Source organism: Varroa destructor, unplaced genomic scaffold, assembly GCF_002443255.2.
Source record: "Varroa destructor unplaced genomic scaffold, Vdes_3.0 BEIS01000006.1, whole genome shotgun sequence".
Lineage (NCBI taxonomy): Eukaryota > Metazoa > Arthropoda > Arachnida > Mesostigmata > Varroidae > Varroa > Varroa destructor.
Window position 1 is genome coordinate 8183898 of NW_019211459.1, and position 16072 is coordinate 8199969.

A 16072-nucleotide genomic window follows, 5' to 3' on the forward strand; every position below is an offset into this window, starting at 1 on the left:
TACCCAGAAACATTTATCTAATGAGGCGTATTAACAATAGATTGTTAAGCGCGCACGGACATATACACACTAGCACAGAATTTGACGTGAATTTTGTTCGCATCCAATACAAACGTACGTGATTGAATGCCTCTATGGATTTTGTTGTTTCTTATGGCTATCTACCGCTTTCAACGTTGGATTTTTCGGTCATCAGACAAATACTAAATAGCTGGAGGCGGTACGCACAGCCTAGACACTGAGCTATACGACTATTGTATTTACGGTGCAATACCATTACAGGTGTAATTCAAACGATGTACTCGCTTCGAGAAGCGTAATACGTAAAATATCACGATTTTAGATTCTGTAGAAAAGTACGATGCGATTATTTCTGTTAGAGTTTTAATCACAGGAAACATCAACGGAGCGACAATGACGCGACGCTAGTTTCATAGCCGAATTTATATAAATAGTTTGTTAACTTTGTAAGCAGGTACAATAGACGTGAGCAACATGGCAGGTAAACGTTGTCAATGATGTTGTTTCTATGATAACTTTAACGAATGTGTCCTTTACTGCCTACCAGGGAACCCAAGACACAAATGAACGCCTATGTTTTACGCAATTACCGATTCGAAAAAGATATATTAGTAAAGGTTATTGAATAATTAGTTGATTAGTTCTGTGAACATTCTCTGTGATTCCACCTTTGCTGATAGTAATCAACAGCTTTATAAAAAGAAATTCATAAATACAGGTCAATAGCACAGTATCCCAGTATGAAAGAGGATATATAGGACCATTTGAAAACAGTTTCCATCATATGGGTTATATGAGCTCTGTTGAACTATAATTAGTTTGAAAGATTATCCAGATCTCCTAGAGATGGCACCAAGAGGCGTCGGGCGGTACAATATCTATCACAAATTCCCTCGGCTCTCGGGCCCCACCTGTGTCGTCGGACCTGTGGAAACCTAGTATCCTACAATCAATGCACGATAAATGAGTGACAAAATTTCTGTTGAACCGGTTCGTCTCTTTCCGCCCATGGTACCTTATCGCATCTGAAACAATCAAATCCCCATTAATTTACCCGAATTTTCACTCGCTGTGTCTAAGTTCGTTTTAAAGGCTTTTATTACTAGGAGCTCAAAGCGATGACGTGGGCGTTAGGATAGCAGTGGTCAGTCAGCTAGGAGATACGTAAGGCCATATCACATCACTGTGTGTAGTCCCAGTGCTCTTTCATGAAAGACGCCATTTAATTATTCGAAGTTCTTTGCTGTAAAGTTTTCCTAAATGGTGCGTACCCCATATGTTACAATCGGAGCTACAAGAGGTCGAACAAATTGAGAACGGTTTCCAGGGGGCCAGCGATGAGGCGATCTAGTTGCGTCACTACGCCGATGTGCGTAGTGAAACTTCTGCCGTTTGCGGAGAAAAGCAACTCTAGGTACGAAACCGGTTCACTTAGAAAAGAGGTAACTTGGCGAGGTACCAGGTATCAGTGGCCGCTGTTCTGTCTCTTCCCTTAAATTGCATCGCCTCAATCTTAACCAAGTTTACGGTCAGTCCTAAGTCTGTGACTAGGGCGTGTAGCTGGGCCAGAGCTTGCGGCACTTACAATTTATTCGACTCGCATATCACTAAGTTGTCTGGATACAAAATGATTCCGATTAATTTTTTGGCCCTTTATTCGACCAGGAAGACTCTTTAGCAACATGGAGAATGAGAGTGGGCGTAGGTTGTCTCCCTGAAACAAGCTCATTGGCTGTGTAAGGGGCCAGGGCTCAACCATTCTCTCGTCGGTGGTGCTTCTGTTCTCCTATAGAATCGCCACTAGAAGGTTGAGTATATCCATAGGGATATCCAACTCGGCCAGCGTGAGTATAACCTTGTTCCTGGACGCCGAGTCGAAGGCTGTATTGAAGTCGACAAACGCCGCGCATATTGGATTGCGGGACATAGCCAGTTCTGACGTTGGTCATCAGGATGCTGCAGGCCGTTTCTGTGGAATGTTCCTTCCGGAACCCATATTGCTCCGTTGGGATGGCATCTACACACTTCAGCAGCAAAGCGAAGAGCAGCTCATAGCAAAAACTTTTTGTCACTGTTACATATCACCTTGCCATGATGACGATGCCATAAAACTGCCCTTTTCTTTGGGGTTCACTATCTAGCTACTAATAGGATAGCATCTAGCTACCGAGCTGGGAGTGTATCAGTACGTAAACATTAATAAATACTCGCGTCCAGCACCGGACCAAAACGATGCCGTATTTAAGATGCTCGCTTCAGACTTTCTCTTAACCAGCAGTAGGTTCCGAAGGCCCTGCATTAGCTCCTGGCTTGTGAAGTCTTGTTAAAGAACATGCATTGTATTGAGATACCCTTTTCCCACGCTACGGTGGAAAAAAGTACCGTGCGTAGTATCTAATCCTTTGATGCAAACATCTCCGAGAATTAATTTGTGCGATACAACGAGTTAACCAGACAAACCGCCGAACTGCTGTAGTATAATAACCACTTATATAGTTAACATTCCGCATCGGCGATTGAACAGGCCTGCAGCCGTTCAAGGTACTATAGTTGTGATGTGTACATTTTTCAGCAGATCATCTTATAAACAGAGATTAAAAACTAGAACTCAATCTGTGCCTGGCCCATAAGCCTAAAGGCCATCTGAGTTCCACATTTCCTATTTGTGTTAGTATTTTGTGTTAGCCGCTGTAACTTGCTCCTCCGCTTTTACATTTAAATTCAATGTTAACACACGAATAGATGAAAAACGCGTCACTTAAATGGTTTGATTGACTATCTTAGATAGTTCATCTTTATTCAATAATCCTAAAAAGGTTAGCGCAATATGTTATAGGGCTAAGGGCGTGAAAGATTCCTGTAGCTTCATAAGATTGAGCCAATTTTTTTCGGTCGTTTCTATCTCTGAACTAGTGTTATATGTAGAACTACCTGCATCCTTGTAACGCAATATGTGTCTGCCTCTCGAAACGGAGTTTAATTAGATTATGGATGGCTGCGAGTAGTTAAATGGTGCTACTTATATAATCGCCCTTTATTTAAATGTTTGTGCTTACGAGGGCGATTTACGCCTATTTCCTCTTTCGAAACACGATATTGTTAATATCAGAAGATGCAAAATACGCTCTTTTTACAAGTTCAGCAGGATACACAGTTCTTATATGACTACGGCAAATATTGTTAGGAGACATCGTCTACGCGCTCATCTTATACATAAAAGCTTGAAGGCAATTCGAGCCTATGTAATTTTAATTTCAATTTCATTTGAACGACAATTTAAATACCTGACCGTTTCTTCATGTAGCGTCTGTCGAGCAGAAATTATAAGGTTGCTGTAAAAGTAGGTATTTGGCATATCGGCCATCAGCGATGTTAATGAATCAAAAGCGCCATACCTACGGTTATGTAGCTTCTGCTTCAGTCGTTATTTAAAATTCATCGATTTTATCAATCTATTTATGTTTTTGCCTTTATTTCTCTGTGAATTTATATTCAACCTGTATAAACATCACTACACATTTTACTCGCGATGTATTTAGACTTGGTCTTGACTGTGCCACAAGTGTTTAATGCCATCGCAGCGACAGAGGCTCTGAGAGGAGTTAACCTTTGCAAAAAAAAGCTTGGATATATTCCCCTTGTGCTCCTTGGGCTCACTGACTCGACTCAGTGTGATGATATTGATTTCGATTACACTCGTGTTATTTGGTTTCAGAAGTTTTGTATATTATTAGAAGTTCGGCGTAGATGATAGTAAAGATTAGATATATCACAGTGTGTTTAATTTCAGATTTCTTAGTTGAAGCATCTGTGCGATTCTAATGGCCTACACAATGCTCTGTAATTTTTCAGCATCAAGAACGATGCTACTTCGGCAAGGGCCCGTGCGGCCCTCGAAAGTTCTGCTCGAGAGTGGCAGTCTTGCAGGGGAAGAGGACGGAACCAAAAATGGTGAAGTTTCTGAAAAGGGAAAAAAAGGACTATCTGAACGTAGTCCTACGTTCGTGAGACGGCCGCGAAGTGATCTTGCTCCTGGCGTTCGGGTAGTGGTAAAGGTAATACGTTATCCTCTAGTTTTAGCTAATGTGGGCTTATTATTTTAACATATGATTTATTATTTTAATCTTTTTTTTCTTAGCTTTTTTGTTATCCCTAGAAATCTAATTCAGGTCTGTACAACAGCGCATCCGTTGTAGCGGCGTTTAGGACCAAAAACAGCTACCACTAAATATTTGCTAGCATCAAAGGCAGAACCCTTGTGTTTTGGTAAAAGCTCTCAATTATATACGTATGTATTCAAGTTGAATATTTTAGTTAAAGTGTTCTCTTTGTCGAAAAGGTACATTCATGTAGTACGTTCAGGTGTGCTGGTTCCTCATGATTTTCAATAAAGTAGCTTTTTGTGCGAGAGGACCTTGTAACTTAAGTTGCGATCCTTAAAGAGAACGATATGCTCGATTGAATTTGCTGTTACATACAAAAAGTGGATGTATATATATATATATATATATATTTTTTACAGATAATTAATTTGAACTAAAAATCGATCGTTATTTTGCCGTAATAATTGCAGGGCGCTAAAATGGGGACGATAAGATACGTAGGCGAGATCCGTTTCGCCATTGGCATTTGGTGTGGGGTAGAACTTGACGAACCAGTGGGAAGGCATAATGGAGAAAAGTACGGGGTTCGTTATTTCTACTGTAGAAACAACCACGGCATTTATGTGCCTGCTTACAAGGTAACAATCAATAGATGATACAGACATATACTCACCAGGGGCTTGATTTTCTCCACCGATTGCATTTAATCAAATCAGTTTCTTATACTGGAATAATTCATAAGGAGCTAATAATAATTAACAAGCCTTATAGTTTGTGGATTAGCTAGAAAGACTGTCATCCAGTAAGTCCTATTAATGCAAGAACACATTCAAAATGAACGTAACTATTGATAGATAAGGCTGATATAGAATACCGCAAATCATATCGTTCGATAAACGATATATAATCGAGCATTAGTAGCGCAACCTATATCTGCGAGAACGCCCTCTAGAACAGTATGATATACTGTAATGTGTTATGCAGATAATGTTGATTCGACCATTCCACATGCGGCTAGCATACACTAATGTGTACGTTTTTGTTTCTAAGCTGTTTTACAAGCATATTACCTGTTACGGGACAATTTTAGCATATCTATAAGCCGCCATCTCTCTTAAGCGAACGTTGACGTACTTTATTCGAAAGTAGTTTTTCGAATAACGCTTTTCTCTATTTCAATTCGTGATATCTATAGCTTTCAACTGCGGTGCCATGGCCCTTTAGCCAGCTAATTTTTAGCTCACTGATTTCAATGGAGGATCTGCTTCTGGTTTTGTGTTGTGTGTGCATGCATCTCAGGTTTTTCCTCTGGGACGCCTGATCGAAGAAGTTTCTCCGTGTTCGATGTCCTTAGATGAACCCTGGAGTCTCGACACAGACTGTACATCGCTTGTATCGCGTAAAAGTGGAAGTTTCGAAGAGTTCCTACAGGAAACTCGATTAAGCGAGAGCGATATTTGGCGTATGCTCGCTAATCAGCAACAGCAGTTAACGGTAACAATCGCAAAATTTCCAGCTACTATGATAAGAAAATGAATTATATACAACTTCATTGTGCTGAAAATTGATAGATAATTATTCAGTACATGTAGATTTATTATCGATAAGATTATATCGATTATAGATAATCTTATGTGACTATTTTGTGTAATGTTGGTAGCTATCATCAGTAAATATCTATTATAAAAGATAACCTGCATAGATATTTATTCGTGTTATTACTCTTTCATCTTTGGAAACTCCTACTAATCAATCCGCGGCGGTGTTCACGCGAATGGTGCGTAAATCTGTTTGTTTCGGGGCTGTCCGCGCACATCTTTCTCTCCCGCTCGATCTATTAGCCGGTACGGGCAACATTTGCAAGGGATTACGTTTTTATAATCTCAGTATCAGCGGTAAATAGGATATGACTACATTAGGATCTACTCTGTACCTAAAAGACGAATATCGTTAGCTTGTAGCACTCGACCTCATATTTACATGTAGCAAGCAAATCATTCATCAAAACAAATTGAATCGGAACAAAGCGACTGATCGAACGATGCAACAACCTTAAGAAGACTGTTTTGTGTTCCTGGAATTGTAAGTGACTGCAGCTAGTGACATTTAATTAGGTCCGAATCAAATTTGTGGCATAGGATTTTAATGATGATAATAATAATAAGGCGCGCGGCCTTTCTAATTAGCATCAAGCCGTTATAGGTACTCGGAAGTGTTAGGAGAAATCCTTCTAGGGACGCTAACAGTTGTCGTCGAAAATATCTGGTTCATGGGGGAGATGTATCAAGCGTTATACAGAGCGTATATACAGCATACCCATACAAGCAAAGCAGTTTTAAGTTAAAATAAGTACAACATTACCATTTCGAAGAAGCAACATGGTGACGATTCATTATTTAGATGTTCTCTTGATTTGACCAAATAACCCAATTTTCTGGGTTAATAATAATAGGGGTCAAATAACCTAAGAGCACACATATTCACTTATCTTAGTTCTGCACCAACGTGTATCGTTTAGCGTAAAACTTTGATAGCATTAGTACGCATAGGCCCCTTTTTTCCTGTGGAATCATTGAATTAAAGTACTGTTTGTCTGTATGGAATATTCAGTTAATGCGCACATAAAAACTTCACTCTAATTTTGCTAAGGTCGGTAAGCGGCACTTTTTGTTCTGTCGAGATTGCAGGTTGAGCAGATGGTAGGCAATAATCCCTCTAAGTTTAGGTTGAAAATGCTTTTAATTATAATTAGTACCGCAAAACACTAAGAGATTATTCTGTGACGAGACTATACGAAAACACATTTTTTTTTTTACCTGATTTAGTCTGGCTTGACGAACTGCAAGCTCAGGCCATCTTGGTTGAATTTTCTATTACATCACTGTGAAATACCGAGACATAACAGGAAGAAATACATAAAAAAAAATACAAAAAATTTCATCTAACTACAACTAAAATTGCCTTTATTTTAACAGGAGAATTATAATCCTGATTCTTCGTTCGCTGGAATGGCACTAAACAAAATTCCGTTGCGCGGCGCCGCAGGAGTGAATCCTCGAAGTAAGATTGGAAGCCCACCGTCTTCGCGCGTTCCGGAAACTTTGTTGAATAACAGTCGACTACACCAGATAACTTCAACACGCAGTAGTAACCTGCAAAATCCCAGCAAATCCAACTCGACAATCCTTTCAGCTGGCCAGGTACTCTCTCGTATATATATATATATATATATATATATATATATACTCTCCTCTTTGGTGAAAAGAGCAGAATTTGGGGTAGAAGGCACACTAATGCATAACGTATTAAGAAAAATGGCGTGCTCGCAAGATAAGCTGCGTTTTTTTTACATTTATTACAATCTAGTTTTAGAAATCTGTTACGGACATAAGCTCCAAATACTGTACAGATCATTTATACTTATTAGAAGCAGTCAAAGTATCAATTGCTCTGATTATACTATATAGTCGAATTTATAATAATGTGAATTAATGTAGTTCAACTGTGAATCCTTTTAGGTTTCAACTTCGAGAACCCGTGGCGTTGAACGTAAAGTTCTCGGGCCTTCTAATCCATCTTTGGATGCAAAAAAAGTTGTGATTGCGATGGACCATGCCAAGAAGGTACTAATGTTATTATCACGCCTCGTCGGGAAAACATTGAGTAACATAATCGTCCTGAAGTATAGTTGTTAGACGTTAAACAAAATTGCTCGACAAAAAACGTGCTCAACGCAGTTCTACGTGCGATGTGAACAGGTTTATTCTTACTTGAGAAACCATAATCTAAGTCGTCATTTCTCCTTAAGGTTTCCCGTCTTTCAAGTATCCCCTGCAAAATCACATAAGCACAGTACGAATGACCGTTATACCAAATGCTCTATTACGCCGTTACAGAGTGAGAAACCAGTCACGAAGCTTCAACAACCACGAAACAAGCCGATGGCTAGTCGGGCCTCACTGCTTCGCGAGAGCTTCACTAGAATAAAGGAGAGTCTACCTAAACGGCAACTCGGTAAATATTCCTGTCCTTCTTTTCCACCATGCGCAGATAGATATTCAAATTGGCCAACTATATTTGAGCCTCAGACTCAGTGTCAACAAAACAATGGGTTTTAATGAAATTCGATTTTCACCTTCAGAATTCATTAGGGTAAAAATAGGATTTGATTCGAAGGAAACTTGACCATTTCGAAATGATCATATCTTCGTTTGAGGACTTCACGGATAAAGAGAAAACTTCAATATTGAACTCTGATTTTTTTTGAGTGCATACTTACTAGGTTATTAGAGCCCAAGTAGAAATACAAGTATGCACTTCGCATAAAGGTTGTGCACGTTTCTTGTCACAGTTTTTACATATTTCGTGAATCTGGAATATTCAATTACAATACGGCCTTGTGCTGCACTTTTATTCAGCCCAAAAGGCCTATACAATGCAGTAACCCAAATAACAAGCGTGCTGCGATTTATAAACAATTATTATTCTTCCTACTGTCTATTCGATTTTTGAATGAGCTGCAAACACACAGAAAAGTAGATGTATTCATTAGAAGACATATACCTGGCTTTTTTCTAATCACGCTCGTTGAGTTATTTAAATACAAATGCGATTTATCGTTCAGCCAAAATGGAACAGAAAAACAGTCTTTTAGCGATATCTAGCAATTAGCAGTCTTTCAACTTTTTTTTTTTTTTTTTTTTTTTTTTTTTTTTTTTGTTATCAAGCAATTGTTTGCATTGTTTATAAAATTCTTAGAAAAATGCCACTAAAAATATGTTTGTGTCTAAATACACATAGCATGTCCACGAGATTCGCCTAAAAAAATTTCAACTAAAACTGTGTATAATACATAGAAGATCCACATTTGGGTCGAAAATCGCTATACACCCTATTGTAAAAGAGTTTTTTTTCTTTTACCATTTCGTGGTAATATTGTAAAAAAAAAATTGTCTCAGGGCCAATTTTATTTGACAGCCGATACGTATCAAAACGTTGATAAGAGCCATTTTCCTACATAACAGACAGTTTCTCGAGATAACGCACAGATGTATGCTATTTTTTCACAGAATTTAGCCCATAGCTTTTTCCTTTTGGAGTGTTTTATTTAATTTAAAAAAAAAAAAAAAAAAAAAAAGCAAAACTCCAAAAGGGTAGCAACTGCGGCAGAAAGTATCTGGGATAGCTTCCGTCGGTCTCTGTTTTTATCAATGGCTTGGTAGAGCCATCTGTGAAACGATAGTGCCCTTTTCAATTAATTTAACTTTGTGTAATCAAGGAATATGAAAAACTAAGACACTTGACGCAAGTTAGAATCGTTAAGATTATATAATTCCCTGATAAAATGTAGTCAACACAACTTAAGAATAGACCATAATTTGATCATCCTAAGAAATATTGGAAACGTGTTATTTTTTTAATTTTAACACATTCAATATTGACGTAAATGAATTGTTGTAACATCTACCGTAATTTTTAAAGTCAACAACCATTTTCAACAATAGAAGATAGTTTGATTTGCACGTGTCTGAGAAGAGACCAAACAGTCCAACTATTATCATTAAGCAACGAAAATATGTGCCAGTTCGTCCTAAGGCTAAAAAAAAAACACTAACAACCTAAACGAATATTTGCAAATTATCCGATAAGGACAACATTTCTACGACAAAAAAAAAACAATCATATGTGCAGCTTCATTAATTTTCTGCATGGAAGTTATTCATTGTTTGACTTATTGACGTTTGAGTACAGTCTCTAAGAAATCACTGTCTTTTGTCAGTATATTTGGTAAGGTAATAGATGTAGCATGGATCTCTGTATGTGACTAGCTGATTCTTGCAATGTACCAGAACGACGTCGTTGTTTTATTGCTGGATGACCGTCTTCTGTATACGATTCTATGGAAATGTGATAATATCGTAGATACATCGATGCTCGTCGTGGACCGATCCGTGGTCGGTATATATCCTTCGTCGGGCGAGGGGGTACCAGCCCTCATCGAGTGTAACTATTTTATTCGGCTGTTGTTACTACTTAATCGATCATCGTCTGCGCGAACACAGCAGCTAACTGTGTCAATCGCACCTGCTTGAATCAACGCAGCATTAACTATGAATTAATAACCATTTCATTGCTACTTGGAAATGCCCCTGATCGAACTTCAGTGACAGAAGAAAACACCGATCCTTTAAACGTTCCAATCAACCATGATAACTCTGAGAGAAACATCGAACAATAAACACTCATTGGGCTAGTTTTGGCTTTCGTGATCTAAGCTATGGTAACAGCATTATCTAGACGGGGTCTCCCATCACCTTGGAAAATCCGTCGTACATTGGTTGTTCTGATATCTATAATTGCTTTAGTTAAATCAACAGAACACATCTAACGTATTAGTTGAACGTCCGAGTATTTGCCAGGTCGAGACACTGACAAGTTTTGTTTTGTAGGTATTTTCGTGGTATCGTTTTGTGAGGTGCGCAGGCAAGCAATGAAACGAAAGATATATGACAGACTTAAGTTGTTTCGAACTCAGTCAGCTGTATTTGAGGTTTCTTCGCAATGCTCAATTTGCCCTAACTTCAATTTGTGTTTTTCTCGTTTTATTTTCATTTAAACCAGTCGGTCAGGACGATCAATATTAGGTCAAGTTCGAAGGTTTGCTTGCTCCTATCATCCGTGAAGATGTCATTTTGTATATCAACAGTGAGGGAAAAAAATAAGCGGAATATATTTTGTACGCATGCACCGACATCTTAATTAACATCTCAAAATTAGGGCTAAAATTCGCATTGATAGGCTTTACATTAATATAATTCAGACTAGTAATTAACGAAATACATTAGATCCTATTTTCTGCCTGGACGACCCAAATTGAATGATCAATCATTGAATGTATCGTTGTTTAAATCGGTATATATTAAATGTATAATGGTCATCGTTTAAATTATCAGTGAATAGATGAAAAAGTCTGGTACTGGGTCGGTATATACTGACATCTGTGAGTGGTAGGTGATAATGCTTGTTTGGCCGACGTGACGCATCCATTTGTTGCATTGGGCTTTGCCTATGGGTAGATTAGAACATAATTACTATTATTCCACGATTAAAAAATTGCCTGCGACTGTGAATAATACTTAAGTTAAAAGGATTACTTCTGTATCCAATGAAGGTACTCTCTTTTGAATTCGTGTGCATGCAGGCCTGTATACCCTGTGCATTTAACAACGTTATGAAATCCTGCCATACACCTCATCAATTAGCATCTGCAAACTGACGAAATAAAACCTTTCCACCGTCATCTATTTATTGCCCTTCGATAATGTACGATGGGTCTATAGTATTCCATACATTCGCGCGTCTATGTATCAATATTTCAAATATCGTGTCGTAGCTGGCTCATTACGATAGGCGAGGCAGACGGTCACCATATCCCTTCCTTTGACAAGATGCTGGCTGGCTGGCTGTCGAACTTGCTTTTGCAATACGAGTGTTGTATACTGTAAACGCCATGAAACCGCCTCATCCGCCACCATTCTGAGCCTGTCGATGCAAATGTCTCCTGAGGTAATAGTGTTATGCCTGCTATAAAAGTAATACCAGTCCAGCTGACGCTGTTAGATAGAGCGTCAGCATTAGTAGTAGTGCTTTGTCGCCTTCCTGATTTCATGGCTTGATCGACAGTCAGCAATTAAGAGTTTGTCACTTCCTAGCCTGTAACTAAAGGCAAGTGGGACGACAAATGCTTTGTCCTTGTTTAGGTGGGCCCGGTAAATACCCCGCCTTCCGCGTTTTAGCCCCCGAACTAAATAATCCCGTTCCGTGAGCCGTTCTATGCTTGTAATGCTTGCACAAATTGTTGTGCAGGCAAAAGAATTGTTGTAGAAAATGATAATGAGTACACCCTGTTATCTGCATTGGACTTTGTATTTGACTAGTTTCAAGTGGACGTTGAGCACACCACTTTCAGGTTCTCCAAATAGGTCACTATCGAAAAACCTGACCTTGTCTTAATCGATACGCTATTCACGCAACAGTGACGTTGAGAAGTGGCTTTGCGTTAAACGTCCGACTACGATATGCCTTCTTGGATCACCTCGATAATACAGAAAGTAAATAATTATATTGTACATAAACAAGGAGAGCATCTAGAAGGGCTAGCTGAGGTGCTTCAATCGACATAATAGAGAATATATCATAAATGGCCGCTAAATGCTTTTTTTCACAGCACTCTGGACTCGTCGCCAAGGGACAAATACTGACCGTGGCTTGCATCGTGCCAGCTATAAGCATACAACTAGTTTTGTTTTTTTTTTACAGTAAAATCCGTTTTATTATTGTACGCATTGTGAATGCACGCAATAAAATAAATAGCACAAATTTATTAAATTCAACTATTGGTGATTTTGCTCGAGAATATATATTCTGCTATGGCTTCTATGACTTTCTGTTTATATCAGTCGAACTATTTAGGTGTTTCTTAAACGACCGTACTGATTCCATGAATAGTTAGTAATTTTCTTAAGAGTGAATATTAATATGATAGTTGGCTGCAAGAGTGGGTGAAGCGTCATTAGATCAAGGGTCAACAACAGCGAGAACGATGGCAGTCGTTACGGGCAACTGCCCTAGCGAAATGTCCTTGCTTTGGGCGTCTTTGTTAGATAGACTCCGTAAGGGCTAATAGGACACCATCAAAAGTTCAGTGCTTACCCACAGCTCACAACAGCCAGGTGATCAACATAAATCGTTAGTAGTCCTAGCTAGTTTCTCCGGAACGCGTAACGTTCAAGCTTCCCATGCAAGGTACATGTGCATGAACATACATGCACGCACATGTTTATGATACATTCTATATATATATATATATATATACAGCTGGCTATATTTGGGCCCATATACGATTACTTTAGCCAGCCGATTGGTTTGTAAGTACATAGTAGAAATGCTAGGATTAATGGCCGAGCAGACTAACCAATTATCTGGTATCTGCCAGGCCACGGAACGGGTGAAGCTTAGCAGCGTTAGGCAGAAATTACAAATTATTAAACACTATGCGATAAAAAAACATTTGGACGACGGCCCTGCTAGCCGATTCATTCGTTCATTCATTAAACCGATAAGATCAGTGTCAGTTACTTTTATTCAAATTAAAATTACGAAAACATTAGTAAGCCATTCGCGTTGATATTACTTATTGAAGTCCTCATTGAGGATACTCATTATAAATGGAAGGCAGTAGGTGTAACAATGACATAACAATGGGTAGGTTAAGAACCTTGGATAATTCTTAAAATGGGAGTTTAAGCCCGTGCTAAACGAATGCCGCAGCGCAGAATTTTGGCCGTCAAAGGCGCGGCCTGATCATGTACTGTTTTTTTCCTAAGCCTTCCGGTATTTACGTGGCCCATTGTTGCATGTTAAAAATCAAACCTGTAATGTGGAACAAAATGGTTCACAAGCATCTTGATGACTAACACGCGAATCGTGGTAAGCACAATTAGTTTCCAATCAACATGGATGGCCCGTTTTAATTGTATCGCGTATCCTTGCCTAATATTTTTTTTATAGAAAGGGAAGCCCATGTTAATTCATCTGGTTTTTCGCGAATACGTCATCGTTCAACTTCACCGGCTATTTGGTCTCACGTCGTTTTATCTAAAAGAAATTACGACGTATTAACCTACGACCGTTACGAATCACGTCAGCCGTTCTGAGTTCTGTCGTCATCTGTAGTAGTTGACGTAATAGTCGTAGTATGTGTGCCCGTGCATCTGAATTCAGTGCTAAACGGACTGAGAAAGAAACAGTCGAGATGAATACATCTGTGTCAAAAAAGACAGAATTAAGATGGTTGCGTACGTGAATACGAACTATCATAGTTGACCGCGCTGCCCTCTGCCCACGGCCTTATCAGCGCCGACACGTAAGCTTCTTTCGGGTCGGTTAATGTTATAATTTTTTGAAACAGTTCTATCTACGTCTGCTATCGATAGTCCAGTGGGTACTCGTCGTCAGCACAGCTGGTACACTTCATTTACATCATACGTTAATTTAGCCGTTCAGTCTTATTAGTGTAATATAAAATGTGCAATGTAAATAATGCTTCACTAGAAGCCGTTTAAAGATTCGAAACTCTTGAAAATTTGATACGTACTCGTTTAGGCAACACTATTACGTCCTGAAAAAAAATTACGTTTACTTGCCCTTCTAAACATTGTTAATAAGCCCAATTCCAGTCTGCACGTTTCTGCTCGATCTAACCTCTCAGTATTATTAAAGCGGACCATTTTGGATGGCCATTTATTTGTTAACATTTACACTTACGGGCTTATAGCAGTAAAATGGCTCGAGCTTTAACGATCTACCTTTTCTCATCGATAGATTTAACTGGCTTTTATCTATTTATATACATTAGTATCAACAGGAAGAGCCAACAATCTTTAAAGGGCGACGAAACACGAACGCTTGGCAATCATAAGGTCGCCGATATTTAGCAGCGATTTCAGTCAGTGCGCAGCGGGGACGGAGCGACCCATCGTTGATCACACGAGTACTTAACGTAGTACGTCAACGTAGCAGTGAAATAAACATTTATAATAGTTCGTCTCTATTTGTTATTCCTGCTTTCTGCAATGTATAGTGAATAACGTCATCAAGGGTAAGACGGCGATAAGTACTAGTCTTTTGCAACAGCAGCGATAGATGCGTACATCATCGGCTTGATCGGGGCGACAGTTGCCAGGAGTCACGCTATTGGGGACGTTAACTGACGCCGCGGGTACAGACGATAGCGATGTTGGTGCCTGCGATCGACTGGCTGCCCCCTGCGGGGATCTGCTACGTAAGCGTCACTTAGCTACCATCGGCACTACCGTTGCCTATGTACAGGAAGCCAGCGGCGTAGTGGGCGCGCTAATAATGAACGCAACGTGCTGAATAAGGGCCATGTGGAAAACACGCTCATCAAATCCAATGTTCGCTATTTACCGCTGACATTGAGCTGTTTGCTGTTCAGTTGACTGCCATTCTGTCCACAGTCCACCGCAATCAGCCTATGAGGAAAGATGAGCAGAAGGAAGAGAAGAAAGCATCCGAGGGACGCGGGTTGGCTGGGAGTAGTAGTTAGAAGCGACGCGCTTACACACAAATGCGAAACGTGCTTCGCTCAGGATCATATTCATTAGCAGGCCGGCTACGATATCGACAGCGACAACGAACGATGAACACAACGGGGGGATTAATGGGGATGTATTGCATTTGTAGCTCGGCGGAAACCTAAATAACGAGCACAGCATAAAACGGCGTGAAATTCCCCCCTCCGGCCGTCCGACTGGTGAACGATCGGTACTCACCGATGTCGGTCGTGGATGAGGGTATAACACTGCCTTCTTTTGCAAAGCGTATCCCAGTAACGACTTTGTTGATTTGTCTTGTTCAGTCAGCAAACTGCCAGCTTGCAGACGCGGCATTTTACATAATCATCTTGTTATCCTATTATATTACGAAAGAATGACTATCGCATATCGATAACGCCTATATGACGCTGATCAAAAAATTAAGGGAAACAACCATAAAATTACCGATCATTCCGTCTAGATTGAACACTAACGCCTACCTAGCCATTAGGGCGAGCAAGGTGCATAGGCCCGAAGAAAAAGTTGCCTTTAGAGGTCCGAGCTGTGATAACGATATACCCATGTAGTTATGATGTTCTGTAATGTCTGCTGTGATAACTGCTGCGGCAAAATGTGTCGTATAGCCGAGAAAGAAGATCGACGGCGACAGCAACCGTAACGCAGAGATAATATATCTGTGAGGAGAACAAACGGTGCAGTTGTTTTTTTTTTAAAATGACACGAACACAATGATGGGTATTGTATAACAACGTGGTCACGTTCTGCTCTAGCTATTTCTGGAGTCTCTTAAGACACGTGCGGCGGGGACCA

At 39.7% G+C, this 16072-nt stretch overlaps 1 protein-coding gene across 7 annotated transcripts in view; it reads left to right on the top strand.

The window, feature by feature from the left end:
• Window positions 1-16072, top strand: part of LOC111252244 (uncharacterized) — a 132994-nt gene that overhangs the window by 16450 nt on the left and 100472 nt on the right. For 5 of the 7 annotated variants that reach the window (XR_015330344.1, XR_015330343.1, XR_015330345.1 and 2 more), the window contains 6 exons: window positions 3874-4076; window positions 4595-4762; window positions 5424-5618; window positions 7100-7324; window positions 7643-7747; window positions 8021-8138. The exons of 1 other annotated variant lie outside the window; for it this stretch is intronic. Coding sequence is in view for 3 of the 6 variants with exons in the window: in XM_086993114.1 (XP_086849240.1) it covers window positions 3874-4076; window positions 4595-4762; window positions 5424-5618; window positions 7100-7324; window positions 7643-7747; window positions 8021-8138 (1014 nt within the window). In the remaining 3 variants the exon portion in view is untranslated. Of the gene's footprint in view, window positions 1-3873; window positions 4077-4594; window positions 4763-5423; window positions 5619-6042; window positions 6207-7099; window positions 7325-7642; window positions 7748-8020; window positions 8139-16072 lie in introns of those variants that run through there. One more of the 7 variants, XM_086993117.1, reaches the window with a different exon arrangement.